The following is a 16,367-nucleotide window of genomic DNA, read 5'->3' as shown; positions in this document are numbered from 1 at the left end:
TGATTATCATTTTTGCCATAATCGAGCAGCCCTACAATAAGCTCAGACAAACCTTCCTACTACAATATAGACATGTCTGCAACCACACAGCTACATTGTTGCGATCACCGACTGTGTGCGTGTTTTAGTCCAAGTGTGATTGGCACATATGTTTTGACCCTCGATTGACTCTCTGGTAGTGAGGTAGAGCTAACTGACCAATTAGCTGTTTTGGAATTCTTTTATAGTTTTCTATATAGTTCTAGTTCTATATAGTTTTCTTTTCTGTGGGTGCCATTTCTCTGTCTTATAATGTGCCTGGTGTTTTCCAGAATGCAATTCATGGCATAAAACCATCCACTGTGATGACCAAAACTTCTTTTCTTTGTTTTCTATACTGAAACTGTACAATCTGAACCTGATACTATGATGTCATAAACAAGACTTAAGATAGAGAGAACTATACATGGTCAATATTTCAGTATTAGCTTCTGACTATGAAAATCACTTTGAAGGAGCAGTAGCACAGAATACTGTGGTTATTCATAGAAGATCGATAGATAGAAGTTATGGAGAGCACAGATATCTAATCTACTCTTTCCTTTGCAGCAGTGATTGTGGAGGACCAGATGAGTCAAACACATAAAGCATTTTGTGATTAAATAACTATTGAATTGTGCAATAACATTAATAAATTAGTATATTTACTTTAAAAATCCTTTTACATTGATTTTTTTTAAAACATCAATAAAATCAGTCATAATATCTTTTGATTCATGCTCAATCCTTCAGGTAAGGGAATCCCAAAAACTTGAGTCTGTTAATCTGGACGTAGTGTTTTCAGTGGGAGAAACATTTCGCCACTCATCGTGACTGATGTGCCTGACAACACTACGTCCAGATGAACAGTATCAACTTTTTGGGAAGTCATAATATCGTAAAGAGAAGTTATAAATAAATATTTTTAAGACAACTATTAATCTATTGATAAATACTTTAAGTTGAGTCATTTAATTATTTACGAAAAAAAAAAAATTCGATTGAAAACGTGAATTAGGAATAGAGAATCAGTTCCACCCCTCCTTTTCAGGTCCATTTCCTTTTCCTATTAGTTTCTGGATCAGCTTCTTTATTTAGGATTTCACTGCTGCCCGTATTTGGGGTGATGGCGTTGTATTTGCTAAGACCTGTTAAAGAAGTGTTTGTGTTTGCTTCACATTTACTGTCTATATATGAAGACACTGCAGTGACATGGAGCCCTGATCCTCTCAGTGTGCACAGGTGGACTCAACCTGACCACCTGTTGAAAGTAGCGTGCTAACATGGCTAACTCTACTGTCACTGCATGTAGCCCTAATCTTTCAGTCATGTTAGCTTGTGAGCATATTGGTCCCTCTAGTATTAGCTAGCTGTGATTAAGCTAATGTATTTTTCACATATAAAGGTTGGAGGATCTAGCACTATTGGAACTGCCAGCAAGCCCTGTTACATTTATACATAGTGTTAGAACAATGGCAGCAACCTTACATTTAACCTGTTAGCAGTCGGACGTACCGCCCACGGTACATTGGATGGTTTAGGGGACTAATTGTAAATTTGTAGGACTGCTAAGGGGTTAAAATTGAAACGCTGTCTGTAAACCCAGTCTCATCAACTTAACTTAACTTTATGATACCTGAGAGTTAAAAGTATGAAGATAATGACAACTGTCAGTCCCATCAAGACTAGAAAGGACACTATTGATTGAACAGTCAACACGCTGTTGCAGCGCTATTTCAACATAAATAGAAAATTTTATGAAAGCAAAAGAAAAATATTTATCCTAGGGAAATGTAGAAAATGTAAAGGACATGATTAGAATTATATATCATTTTATTATTTTCATAATAACATGCAGCATTTGTCTAAATGGATGAAACACTTATGTTGCACCAGCTTCTACAGTTTATTCCTCTTTAATACTGGATACCTCAGGAGTGCAGCTGTTCAATATGTTGAATAGTCTCTCATACACGAAGTCAGCAGCCTTGGTGCTACCCTTAAGCATTTCTGCTCTACTCAACATATCTCTACTAACTAGTTATCTCTCCAGTACTTCAAAGGACTCCACTTGCTTTGACAGTAAATGTAACTGCTACTGACTGTTCACTTGTATAAGGTCTCAAAGGAGCACCCTATCTTCATTTATAGCACATATTACTGCTAGGAATTTAAGCCTACCTACTTACAGTTCAGGGCTCACAGAGCAATGGTGGTTTGCAAAGGCAGGTAGGGAGAAGCTGTCTGTCATACCCACCTAAATTTAATTTAGATGTCCCAGTTTCATCCCAGGGTCCACACATGATGTGCCCATCGTGGGAGGTGGATACTGGCGGGTTTCTCTCCAGTCACCCATGACCATGTGTAGAACTACTGCAGGTGGGTGTGACGACCAGATGGTCCCCGTATTATGTGGAACTGTAGTTTTTCATATTTAAATTAAACAATAAGCTACAGACATTCTGCAAATTCTGAAAACACTGCAAGAATTGGTGAGTGAGAGTAGATCAAATGCAGATGTTTATTCCTTTGAACAGGAAAAAAAGAATAACTTTAACTTTTGCAATAACGTCTGCCAAGAACTGCACGGAGGAAGACAATCAAAAATAATGAATAATAATTCATTTACATTTTTCCATAGTTTTTGAAGGTTTCAGGGAGTAAACGTGTCTGAATTAATATGTCTGCTTGCAGAGAAAAGCGTCTGGACTTCTTTAAGTTACTTGAAGACGTTTCACCTCTCATCCGAGAAGCTTCTTCAGTTCTAAGGTCAAATGGTGGAGAGTCCCAGATTTAAGTCTGAATGAATATTTCTAATAAATGTTTATCTAAGTATTTATCTTGGCTTTCCAATATTAAGTGCCTTGAGGCAAGTGTTGTGGTGATCTGATGCTATTTAAATAAAATTGAATTGAATGATCTTTTTCATTACGAAGGGCAAACTGTCATATTATACGAAGCATCTGTGAAGGTTTATTGCTTTGTGTTTGCACATAATTAACAAACCTGATAAATTCAACATGTTCATTTATTTAAAAAAAAAACAAAACCTGGTGTCACATGACTGTACAAGTTCTGCAAGACCAGAGGACTTATCTTGCTGCTTAAAAAATACTCCCACTGGGTTATAAAAAACGGTCCGTGACTCCAGACATAAAAAGGAAATAACTGGGGCGATTTAAATTTGGCCTGGACCAAACTCACCCAGTGCATTAAGATTCCCTCAAAGTCTGGCATTTGTTCTCAAAGTTAACTGTATCAAACTAACCCAGCTTTTATGCTGAAGGTTAACATTTATGTTTACAGGTGAAGGGGCCACAGTGTTCAAGGTTAAAAGTGGTGCATCAGGACACAACCATGGCCTGAGGGACCTGTGCACTCAAAATTTATCATATTTTCAGTGTCCAAACCAACCAGAATTGCTTACATAGGTGCTGCACTGCACGTGGAAACAACCTTAAAATGGAAAGCAGCTGAATTTTAATTACATTTTTTTATTCGTGGAACTCTTTGATTGTAACTCTTGAATCATGGTTTGTGTAGTTTGAACATAGCGTGGCAAAGAGCCTCCAAACTACAAAAAGTAAAACACACCTAAAAATGGCTTCTCTTGTATATGTGCCCACAAACCTTTGTTTAAAAAAATGCTAATCATATAACCTCAAAATGGATTGTTCTGTAATAAACTGTACTTATTCTTAAGTGTATTAATGTCATCATGCATGTAATTTTATGGATAACATACTAAGACCACAAACAAATTCATTAGGAAAAACGATATACAGCTAACAGTTACTAATCACTGATTTCTATAAAGTGATAAATATAAAGTTCACATCTGTCCAAAGCGACAGCGTTCAAACTCATCAATGGAAGATTTCAGTGCCAAAGACTCACCAGAAGCTTTGCTTACAGTACACTTAACAGTACACACTTTCTGCCTTTAAGAGGGTGTAGATGGCTTTTGTCACTTCAGCCTTTGAGTTTAGGTCAGTGGACTTAAAAGTAAATGACAAACTGTACAAATATGTAGGTTACATTGCATCGTGTATATTCAGAAATTTCTTAAGAGAGTCGTCTTGTTTTTTAACTGTTCTATGAAAACACAGGTCATGGCACATGTCTGGCTGTATGGATTCTGCTGGTCTACACCAGCAGCTGCTGTGTTGCAAATTGGCAGCACTTTAGTGACAGCTCACAGACAAACACGTCCATTTCCACACTATTTTCTTTCACGGTAATAAAACCATTGCAAGTGGCAGATATTTTGACTTCTCACAGCAGGAAAAGGACTAGTGCTAAGACATCTAAGTGGAGTCCAGCTGTTACTTCTCTTAATTGTACCTTTTCTCAACATGTCAAAGTGTCTTCTGTGAGAAAAGAAAATCGGCTTTCTCTTTTTGTTGCAGCTGTCCATCCTCTAATGCTAAGAATTTTAAATTTAAGAAATAAAATGCAACATAAAGTATATATATTTATCACTCACTGATGGAGATGTCAACTGAGATAACACTTCAAGTGGTAGCTGAGCACATGATATGGGGTCAAGATTCAAGATTCTTTATTTATCACAGGCATAGTTATACGAGTACAACACCCAGTGACATGTGTCCTGAAACGCCCCTCGACTGTGCAATAAGACAACATTATATACAGTAAGTGAATATGTACAAGCAGGACATTATGTGCAGTAAGTGAGTGAATTATATACGTTAAGCAAATTTAAATAAAAATAAAATAAAATAAAATAAAACAATCTGGAAATTTAAGTTGAAAAACTGAGAATACCATTTAACATCTCAAAGAAGAAGGCCAAGATAAGCGATAAAAATGGAAACAAATTTGACATCACTTTATATAAAATATATTCACAAGATCATTCGCTATATATATGCAAGTTTCATTCTTTAGATATATATATCTGGAAAAGTAGACGCTTTTGTAACCATTTGTAAAATATGGAGGTACTTGTGTTGTGTTATAATTTTTCTGGCCAGTGAGCTGTATGGTCTTCCAGCATGCTGCATGTCACTGCTGGATCAAAAACTTGTGATGCAAGAGTTAGATCAGAGATCTACCCAGACACCCACACCCTCCTCACTGTGTCCCCATTTGAATCCAATGGGAATATGATGAAATATGTCCTATCCCGCCTTTTGATACATGTCGAGCCTCTTTCACTGAAGCTTGAGAGAATAGTTGGGACTATGCTTTATGGAGCAGTGGAACTGCAGCTTCCACTGCTGGGCGTTTTGGCAGCTGTCTGCAGTGTAGTAAAAGGAAGGTGGCAGGAAGTTTTTTTTTGTTATCCATGACAGGAACCCACTCCTTCAGGTTCACCCCACCTCTACACTGCAGGGAGGAGGAGGTTGTCTCTCTGTCTCTAAAGCTGTGTAGACTTCACAGCATGTCAGTGCATTCATTTATTTCACATGTGCATGAATGACCTGGATAACAAGTACAGGTGGCAATGCTTCTCTAGTATACATAAATAAGACAAATAAGGTGTTGATTCACCCAGCCTAAGTGCATTTCTTAGAAGCGACATATAAATTCTTTAACTGCATTCATCCTACAAACATAATGGATGTGACTTTAGCTCGTAGTAAGGTAGGCCTACTTGACAGCTGTGATTTCCTCTCCATGTCCCCTGTGGCATTTTGCATGTTTAGAAGAAACAAATCTGTATCTTTCAACCAGTAAGCTGACCATTTTCATAAAGCCTTCTAATATATGCAATACGGCTGTGTTGTTAATCTCAGCCTGTCTTTGTGAGTTTGATGGAAATGCAGATTTACTGTACGGGCTCATTTTATGGTCATCAGCGTTAAGCCGGATGATTTGCATTAGCAACCACTGCATGTTTTTCTTGGCCTTCATGCATTAATTAAAGTGCAATTTGTGGTGTGTTTTCACGTGGTTGAATAAGTTAGTTGTGCTGCTTTGCAGTGTAGACACAACTCTGCAGCACATTTTGCACATGATTTCATCTTAGTTAACATCACTTTTGCTAAATCTGAAGTGTTTCTAAAACGATGATGATTTCCTTTCAGGGGAAAGCTCTTTTATCTACAGCTGTGCCAGATATTTAAATGTTGTTGTATATTTGTCTTTAACATATTTTACTTGTTCAGAATGATCTAGTAATAGGCTAGGTTTGTAGCCTCAGTAACTAACCTAACTAATTACTATTTCTATCGTTACAACATTGTTACCGTTACTAACAAGAAAATGCAGTGCAGAGGTGTTACTATTTTAAACACACATACGGTTGAACCTGTCTTCAGCTTATCAGGAAGGCAAAGCAGGAGAAACAGTTACACAAGTGCTGCTGATTGGCTGAGGAAGAATAAAGTACTTGTGGTAAACCAATCACATGACCAATTTAAGATGACATAGCAAAAAGATTCTATGTCATCGCAAGACAAACCTGATTCTCAAACTTTGTGTTTAAAGTGTGGACTTAAACTATATACTACTTTTTAAATTGTAGTGAGAGCCCACGTCAAACCAGAGTTAAGATAAAAACCATACACGATGTTTTTTACTGAATGCATCGTTATGTTTACTGCAGGAAGAAACGGTAAAAACAGCATCTTCTAAGGCAGAGGTTCCCAAAGTGTGAGGTTCGCCCCCTAGGGGGGCGCAGAGCCATTGCAGGTTTTTGACGGGGCTCCCACACAAACCAAGCAAGCAGGAGATGAAGCAACGCCAAATATGTTTTCAAACCAACTTCATTCTAAGCCGAAGACTAGAAAATATGGTGAAGCTTATCTTCCCTTTGGTTTCACCTGCACAAGTGCCGAGGTAGGTCTCCCTGCAGAATTGGTTTTCCCTACGTCGGGAAGCAGAGCTGGGCTCCCCAAATCACGGACAAACAGGATCCCACATTCTTGATTTTTAGTTCACAAACACTTGTTGTAATGACTAACTACTCCTGACATTTTGGAGATGTTTTCTCTTTATACAGTAAAGTTACAGTGGGATACAAATAACATCAGGCTGATCCTGCCACGATTTGTCCCCCGGTTCAAATCCCAGGCAAACAGGATCCCACAGCTGTTTATGTTTTTAAACCTATTTTGCACAGAGAGGCATTTTTTGAAAAATGTATTGATTGCAATGTTGAATATTATTACACAGGAAAAAAACAACTACATGTAAAATAATTACACCATAACGCCTCTGCCTTTGTAAATGAAGGGACAGTAACTGCGGGTGTGTATGTAAGCGTGTAAAACCTGACAGTACGATTAACAGTATTTTGTCTCTATCTGCCATTGTAGAAATTCTCATGTAAACAATAACGTCGAGCATGACGTGAAAAAAGGCACATACCTTTGACGTTGCGAGTTTTAAAGAATATCAGTTTTCGGTGATTTGAAACGCCGTTTACGTGTGGACGAAAGGCCCAAACGCATAGAAACAGCTGCGTTTTCAAAATTACCCCTGTAGGTGTGGACATAGCGTAAAAGAGTTGTAGTGTATTTTATTACTACATGTAATTTATTGCAGTTTACTCTTATGTGTTTAATTGTTTAATAAATGTTTGAGGTGTGAAATAAACCGTGATAGAGTTCTGCACTTCTGCATAGGTTTTTTTTTTTTTTAAATTTGCAGTTTATGTTTGCATTTCAAGTTATGAAATATGATTCGTTAAACATGTTTGTGGTTGTTACAGTAAAAAATATAATTGTTTTCTACTTGAATTTTATGTTTTTTTTGTCTGATTTTAGATCAATATGTCAAAATGACAAAATAACAGTGAATTCAGACGTGAGGTTGTGCTGAAAAGAATGATATGAGCTCCTCTGGACCCCAGAGGGTTAAGTTTTTTTTTCAAAGTAATGCAATAGTTACTTTTCCTAGTAATTAGTTACTTATATAATATTGTAACTCAGTTGCTATCTCAGTTACTTTTTTGAAGAAGTAACTATAACTAATTACTTTTTCAAAGTAACTTGCCCAACACTGCTTGCGAGTTGATGCTCAAGTACAGTGTACTCTTATAGGAAAAGCTAGCGAAACAGGCACTGCAGCAGAAGCAACAGTGTTTTTCACTCTCTTTTTTTCACTTTGTTTACTGAAAGTGCTTTCTCTGTTACTAAACAAACAGACTGACTTGATAGCTGTTGACTTTGTTGTCCTCAATGTCTCTCTTGTCTGTGTCTTTCCTCTAGTTTGGCCGGACAGAAGTGATCGATAACACACTGAACCCTGACTTTGTTAGGAAGTTTGTCCTTGATTTCTTCTTTGAGGAAAAGCAGAACCTTCGCTTTGATGTGTAAGTAGAAATGTCTCTGTCTTTTCTTTCTACAATGCCACTGTCTGTTTTCCTTTGTTATCACAGGGACTGAATCAACCCTACTATTAGTTTGGCCTTCTGACTCATACCCACTAGATTTAGAAGCTCGCAGTCATTTAATGACTCATCAAATTGTTAAGCGGCAGTGATTTGGCAGGGTAAAAAGTTTTACATGCCTTTGGGTGACAGCCTTCTTCACACTTTTGACAATTATTATTAAAAGTTTTATTATCGCTGTCTGAGTATTAACAAACAGTTAATAAAATAAATAAATACATACATACATACATATAATTGCATGGTTTACCTATACATATAGTGGATAATTATGTCCCTGATGTGTGATGTCTATGTTTACCATCTCAATTTATTATAACAGGCAGTTTTGCTATTGTATTTTGAGATTTTGGTTCATTTTAGAAATCACTTTTATAGTGACATATACAAAAATGAAAATATTCAAAGATTTTGTAGTGGTGTAGAGCTGCTACAAATGTTGTTTTTACATTTACATGCTGTTCTGGGTGAAATCGGAGCTCTATCTGCTGTATCAGGTGCATTTTGGATCTATCACTGTGGGTCAAATAGAGAATGGTGATTTATGGAATTGTTAAACTGGGAATCTGTACATGACATGCCTGTATGCATTTCTTCCACTGAGGCGGGGTATAGGGTACTCTCAATACTGTCACAACAACTGTCTGTGTTCCCCTCACTTTTGCTGAGGTTCTCTTGGGGGAGTCCTAAACAGTATAATAGTAACATAGCTGGTACTAATCCCAAAGTCAAGAAGAGAAGAGCTGCAGCCCAAGTTGATGATCTCAATCTTACATAGCTATTAGATGTAAACATTGTTCAATGTAAACATTGGATACTATTACATAATATCCTGTTTTTCTCAAGTATAATTAAGTCATGAAAGTCAAGTCATAATGTTTAAAAAGGACAGCCAGTCTCTCGGGGCATCGAGCTTAGGTCCTCCGATCTCCATGTCAAAATAACCTTGGGCAAGATACTGACTGTCCCCAGTGCATCCACTGGAGTGCGAATGTGTGCATAATAATTAGAAAGTGCTTAAGGACACAGAATAAGATTCTGTATGATTGCAAATAAAACTAAGATTAAGATGAATTTCATTTCATTTACTCAACTTGGACCTGTTACTCTTCTCTCTCTCTCTCTCTCTGCGTGTGACTAGTCGAATAGCTGACTAATTATCACTGTTATCAATAGTCTGTACCAGCCTTACTAGTTGTTTAGTCTAGTAAAATTTTAATTGATGCGTAATGCTGGTAACTTGAGTTCAAAATGCCTCAATGCCACCAGATGGTGCATCGTTGTTAAGAAATGCCATAAATGCATTAATCAAGGTTTCATCTGTTTGCTAAAATTGGACTGAGGTCATGGATACAAATGGCGGAAATTAGTTTTCTCTGAAAGGTGGAAGGATTATCCCTTAGGGATACAGTTCAGTCATTATCGACAGGCACAGAGTACAGGCATTTCAAGATCCATGTGTGCCTCACATGGGTCCTCACTGGTGCATCAAACTCTTCATGCTTGAAACTTTCTTGGATGTCTGCTACTGTAATGGTTACCAGAGCTTGTTCAGGGAGGTTGCTGTGGTCTGCTCTTGGATCCACTAGCCACTGAGCATTGTTGTTATGGGCTGCATCCTTCTCCCATATGCTCTTTCGATATTGCTCTGTCCCCAGCCTTGGTGGGGCTCTTGTCGTATTGTTCCCCTGTCACTGAGTGTACACCTATCTGTCTGGTATACCTTTTCAGGTGGCTAGCTAAGGCAGTTTTCAAGGCCTCAGGTATGGCAGCTTTCTGTACCTCTTAGGGATCCCTGTCTTCATCACACCTTTCTGCAGCTATGATAGTTGGCTACCTTCCCTTCCTGTTGCCTTAATCTTGACCTCTAGCCTCTTTCTCCATTTTCTCCATGGCGGGTAGTGCTCTTCGTGGCTGAAGTATCAATTCTTTTTCCATGTGGGCACATTCACGCTTTGGATATTCATTGGAACAAGTCCAGAAGTGTTTGGATAATGGCCTCTGGTTGTGGCTGTCGTGAATCCTTGGTCTCTGGACAACACATTTATCCAGCTTCTATCCACTCCACTGCCCAGTGCTATACTCCTTACAGTTTACGCTGTAAATCACCCTTTAGCCTGAACAGCAACAGAGCATGAGGCCCTTCCATGTTCCACCCCTAGTAACTACTAGACTGATTCAGTCCCCTTGTCTGCAAAGCTGCAACTGAGAGAGGTTTGCCTCCATGTTCCATTATTGTGAGTTTTGCTGAGTATGTTGCGACACATTTTGTCACCAGGGCAGAACGATAATACAGTAGCGTATCCATCTGCTGGTTCTGATTAATTTTCTGTTTCAAGGAGGCTGTCACCTTCTGTTTGACTGCATTCTGTCTTCAATGGAAGCTTTTGTGAAGATGCTGAGTAGAGGCCACCTTTCACACCATACCTCATGGTTTCACCTGGCATTTTTCTTTGATTTACTCTGATAAGAGGCATACTCTTCTGTAACTGACTAGCTGCTCTCCTGGTGCTGCCACTCCTGACATGCTGTCTACACTCAAAACACTCCTACAGAGTCTTCCTTCTTCATTTAGCAAGATTATAATAGGTATAATATAGTATATAATATTATATTACAGAGATTAGAGCATACTGTAGGTATTAAAGTTTGAATCATTTCTATCTAACACACTATAATTTGTTCATGTAAATGGGGAGTCTTCTTCACACACAGAGGTGAATTACGGAGTTCCACAAGGCTCTATGCTAGGACCAATTATGTTCACATTATGCATCCTTTCCCTAGGCTAGAGGTCAGCAACCCGTGGCTCACGAGCCACAGAGTAGGGTTAACCATGCCTATTAGTACATATACTATATATATTGATTTGGCATCTCCCAATTACACCTGCCACCTGCCCATCTCTCTCCCTTGGCAGGAGGAGCTTCAACAACTTTTGATGTTAAAGGTTGACAATCCGTGCCCGAAGGAGTACCATTAGAAGGAATATCATATATTTTCACGGCTTTGCAGATGATACCCAGCTTTTTATATACATAAAGCCAAATAACACAACACAAACCAATTAGTTAAACAGCAGTAATGTCTCAAATGTTTCAAAGACATAAAGTCTAGTTGGTCAGGATCGTCTAACCCAGATAAGCGGAGGTTAGCATCTAATTACAACAAATTTCTAAAGATCTTGTGTCTAACCAGATGCTTACGCTGGATTGCATTTTCTTGACCTCCAGTAACAATATAAGTCACTTTTGACCATTTTGAAAATGTCCTTCAATGCAAATATTAAACAAATAGGTAGGATTGCTTTCCTTCATTGGCACAGCATCTCTAAAATTAGAACCATCCTGTCTCAGGGTGATACTGAAAAATAAGTTCATGTATTTATTCCTTCTAGGCTGAGCTACAATAATTCATTATTATCAGGATGTCCTAAAAAAAATCCCTGAAAAGCCGTGAGTTGATCCAAAATGCTGCAGCGAGAGTCATGACAGACATGGCATGGCCTAGACCAGGGGTCAACAACCTTTAACACCCAAAGAGCCATTTGGACCCAGTTTCCATGGAAAAGAAAACACTGGGAGCCGCAAATACTTTTTGGCATCTAAAATGAAGATAACACTGTTATTGTTTTTTACCTTTATGCTTTGTATAAACAGCTAAATTGTGTTGCTTATGAAATCCATGAAGTGCTACAGAGAAAATTAAATTTTATTTATATAATGAACACATTTTGAACTCTTAAAAACCATAACAAAAAGGAGATACACCCAGTTGAAGGTCGCTTTTAAATGACGCTGAAGCTGAACTTAAATTATTCTTATAGCAAACAAAAACTGTAGTGACCGTCAAGCTTATATCACCTTTGGAATTTCGCAGCCTGTAGCAGAGCCTTGACCTGAATTTTAAAAATATTTGGAAAAAAGTACTACGCTGCTAAAGAAAAAAAGGAAAAATAAATATCTGCAAAATATCTGAAATATTTATTTTACGTGGTTAATGTGTGTGGCGGGGCGTGGTCTGCCGCTGTAGGGGAGGCGGACGCACCTGAGCGGCATCTGCAATCACGCCTCGCCGCCTTAAAGTCTGTGCTCTCTCTGCTGTTGTGTTGGTGTGTGTTGGGCTGTGAGCTGAAAAGCTACACCAGGCTGTGTGGGTAAGCAACCATGTGTGAAAAGTGGTCAATAAAGAGATGCTGAAAAGCATGTTGACGGAAACATCGTCGGGTCTGCCGTGGTATGTTTACAAGGGACTTCTGCCCCTGAACCTGCAAATCGAGGCTGTACGGAGTCACTTTCATCTTTACGCAGGACTGTAAGCTGTCATCTGTGAGGCGTGAGCAGTGTTTGTTTTTACCATAGTTCACGGTGGAGAATAGCTGCTCACATACGTATGTGGATCCTTGGGGTTGAAAGTCTCCATAAATGCAGGGCATTTCGGCGGGTATGGTTTATGCGAGTGTGACGCTTATTTTCAGCAATGAAAAATAATAACATATAATTTTATTTTTAGATTTCAATATCACAATAATCTTCCAATTTACAACCACAATTTAAAAATACGAACACAAATAAAATACACTTAAGTTAAATACTTATAATTGTTTTTCCAAACCACGCGGAGCCGCAGTATAAGGACTAAAGAGCCGCATGCACCCCTGGCCTAGACAGAGAGAGCATATTTCCAACTTCACGCCCCATCTTTTCTTAAAGACCTAATACTGATCACCTGAATAGGGCACTTTATTCTCAATAATGAGGGGCAGAGCCTTCAGCTTCCAGTTCCCTCTCCTGTGAAAACAGCTCCTAATTTGGATTCGGGAGTCAGACACTATCTCTACTTTTAAGATTAGGTTAAAAATGTCCTTTTTTTTGAATGGTAAATGGTAAATGGCCTGTATTTGTATAGCGCTTTACTCGTTCCTAAGGACCCCAAAGCGCTTTACACTACATCCAGTCATCCACCCATTCACACACACATGATGGCAGCTACATTATAGCCACAGCTGCCCTGGGGCGCACTGACAGAGGCGAGGCTGCCGGACACTGGCGCCAAAGGGCCCTCTGACCACCACCACTATATGTTTTGCTTAAACATATAGTTAGGGCTGGATAAGGTGACCCTAAATCCTCCCTTAGTGATGCTGCAATAGACCTTGGCTGCTGGGTGCTTCCCATGATAACTAAGTGTTTCTTCTTCACTGACCTTTTGTCACTCACTATGTGTTTATACACCATTTTGCATTTAACCAGAAGTTGTTATTAATCTCTGGCTGTCTTCCACATTTTATCTTGGCCCTGTCTTCCTCCCCTCACCCCTGCCTACCCCTGCCTGAGCCTGGTTCTGCTGGAGGTTTCTTCCTGTTTAAAGGGCATTTTTCTTTCCGACTGTCACCAAAGTGCTTGCTCGTAAGGAGGCCATCTGATTGTTAGGGTTTTCTGCTTTCTTTGTAGTATTGCAATTATTACCTTACAATATAAACACCTTGAGACAACCGTTGTGATTTCGCACTGTATAAAAAAACTGAATCGTACAGAATTGAATTGAATTATTAGAAATCTAAAACAGTGTTCAATGAAATTTGTTATTCATTGAACAAAAAATAAGCAATAAAGCCTTAGCTTTTTGGGTCATTGGGAGGCTGTGAAAGTAAGCACCTGTCTAGTCTGTGTTACGAAATCGGTTTCACCCCGGTTCTTTTATTCCTTGGGCATCCAGAGACGGCACCTGACTCAGTAGTCATTTTCACAAAAACCTTTATTCATCTTTAATCATCTTCATTTAAGCATGCATCTTCTAGAAGGGGACACGTGCAAGGCCGGTGTCCCTCTGCAGATCTTCACTCCTTTGTTTGTTACAGTCAGCTTTATAGAAGCCACCCCATCATAAAACCCCCACGGTGTGCTGCAAACTCTGTGTCTCTGTGTGTATGCACGGGCACGTGAGTGCCTGTGTGTGGGCGTACCCGTGTGTCTATGTGAGTGCACGTGAGTGACTGTGTGCGCGTACCTGTGTGTATGTGTGCACGTGAGTGAGTGTGCATGTGGGTGTGTGAGTGTAACAGTCAAAGGACTGTGTGTGTCGGTATACGTGACTTCCTGCCGGTCATAAAAGTAATCTCCCCACCCAAGCTACACCAAATTCCTTTAGACAACATACAAACCAGAGTTAACATATTACAAACACTGAGACCCCACTCTGCATCCACTGGGCCATTGGCCTCTTATTGTCTTACATTTACAGATAAGCATGTGGAGAGTCTCCTGCAAACCTTCTTCTAAGTTATAACAATTATGAGTTTTTATTAAAGGTACAAGCATCAGCAATCCCCAACTGTAGCTTCCTGTCTCCTTTTATGACAGGCAGACCCCCAGTGTCCATAAATTCCTTTCCCTCTAAACAATTGCACACACTCTCAGGCTACAGCTAAGCCAAACTGAAACACAGACAAATCCTTCCCTATTCCTCTCATCTAAGCAAATTTAACACATTGTATTCTAATAATTATTTTCTTGTACTCACAAATTGTTGGACAGGTTTTCAGTATATGTCTTTGGACTGAGTGCAATCAGTCCATTGACATATAGGACATTATTTACATCCATACATCTTCCTTTACACTGCGTCTACTTTGTGCTACAGTTCTTTACATTTTCTTTCCAATTCATTACCCAGAAATGATCAACATGCACTTTATAATCTGGTTTCTTAATCACTACAATCTTCTAGCAACAACAAACTAAAAATTTGAAATGCAAATTTATGCAAGGCTTTTAAAAACGTGAGAACTATCCACTGGTGTCTGGATCCTGAGATCCCCTCCTGCATGGCTTTAGTCAGGGTTACAGGTGGACATCTTCTGCCCCGAAGATGTCTTTGTACTTTGAAGTAGGTGCTTCTGACTCTTGCTGGAAACTCCTGCCAAGTAACTGAATTTGTCCTCTCACAGTGGATCCAGTCAGTTTCTTGTGTCACGCAAGCAGATGCCAGAAGAAAATAAGCAAAACAAATGAAAACAATATGTAAATGTCAGAAAATGACCAATAAACTCATCTACATGTTTTGCAGTGACATTAGGTGGGAAGGGTAGTTGTGCGTGAAAAATTAATAAATAAGGTAAAATGAAGTTGTGCAGTGTGTTAAGTTAATTTCTTTTCTGTGTTAGAAATAATTCAGAAATGAATTTCAGTGTTATTCTCTCTACATAAACTTTTTCACTTTAAAGCTTCCTCCTATGGGACTGCAGCCGCCCCGCTTACTGAGGAGTCTTAATCTCTTCACAAGGTAAATCGTTAATGTTGAAATATTAAGTCATGCAAATTATAACTCATCCACTCTTACTCTGTTTAATGCTTGACTAAGTGTCATGCATCATAAGTTTTAGTGTGCCCTAAATAGTTACCATAATCCCCATACTTCAAGGAGGCCAAGGAATTATTTGTAGCTGTACCAAACTCCTACTGAGTGCATGTGGCTTCACTTCAGTAAAGAATTTGTTTTCCAAATGTACATTTAAAATAATTTTCATTGCAATGAACATTGTCCCTGACCTGCAGAGCTCTACCAAGTGTTTATAACATAGAAATAGAAAAAAAATAGAAAAAAGATATTTGAATAATAATAAACATAAAAATATTTTTGTCACTTAAAATCACTTAAAAAATTACCAAGCAAACAGACAAAAAGATATGAGGTACAATGTGCAGGTACTCAAACAGAGCACTAATGAAACAAAAATGTCTGCAATCTAGGAAAAGACTAAAATAAAATGAATCAAGAATAAAATGTAGTAATGTTTCCAACTAGGGCTGCCACAATTAGTCGACTAGTCACGATTACGTCAACTATCAAAATCGTCGACGACTAATTTATTAGTGAACGCGTCGTTTGAAGCTTTGTAAGATCACAAAGGACGCAGGAATGAGTAGTAGGATTTAAGAGTGTAATAACGGACTGAAACAGAAGATGGCAGCACTGCATGTACAAG

The 16,367-nt window shown here is 38.7% G+C and overlaps 1 protein-coding gene across 1 annotated transcript in view; it reads left to right on the top strand.

Annotated features, from left to right (window-relative positions):
- LOC102211551 (copine-9) overlaps window positions 1–16,367 on the top strand; it is a 189,663-nt gene that overhangs the window by 33,650 nt on the left and 139,646 nt on the right. Inside the window, exon 4 of the mRNA XM_013909198.1 lies at window positions 8,199–8,302. Within this exon, the coding sequence (XP_013764652.1) occupies window positions 8,199–8,302 (104 nt within the window). The remainder of the gene's footprint in view (window positions 1–8,198; window positions 8,303–16,367) is intronic.

The sequence above is a fragment of the Pundamilia nyererei genome, unplaced genomic scaffold, assembly GCF_000239375.1.
Source record: "Pundamilia nyererei isolate P.nyererei 1_Seehausen unplaced genomic scaffold, PunNye1.0 scaffold00021, whole genome shotgun sequence".
In the NCBI taxonomy this organism is placed as follows: domain Eukaryota; kingdom Metazoa; phylum Chordata; class Actinopteri; order Cichliformes; family Cichlidae; genus Pundamilia; species Pundamilia nyererei.
This window is presented reverse-complemented; position numbering and strand designations above follow the sequence as displayed.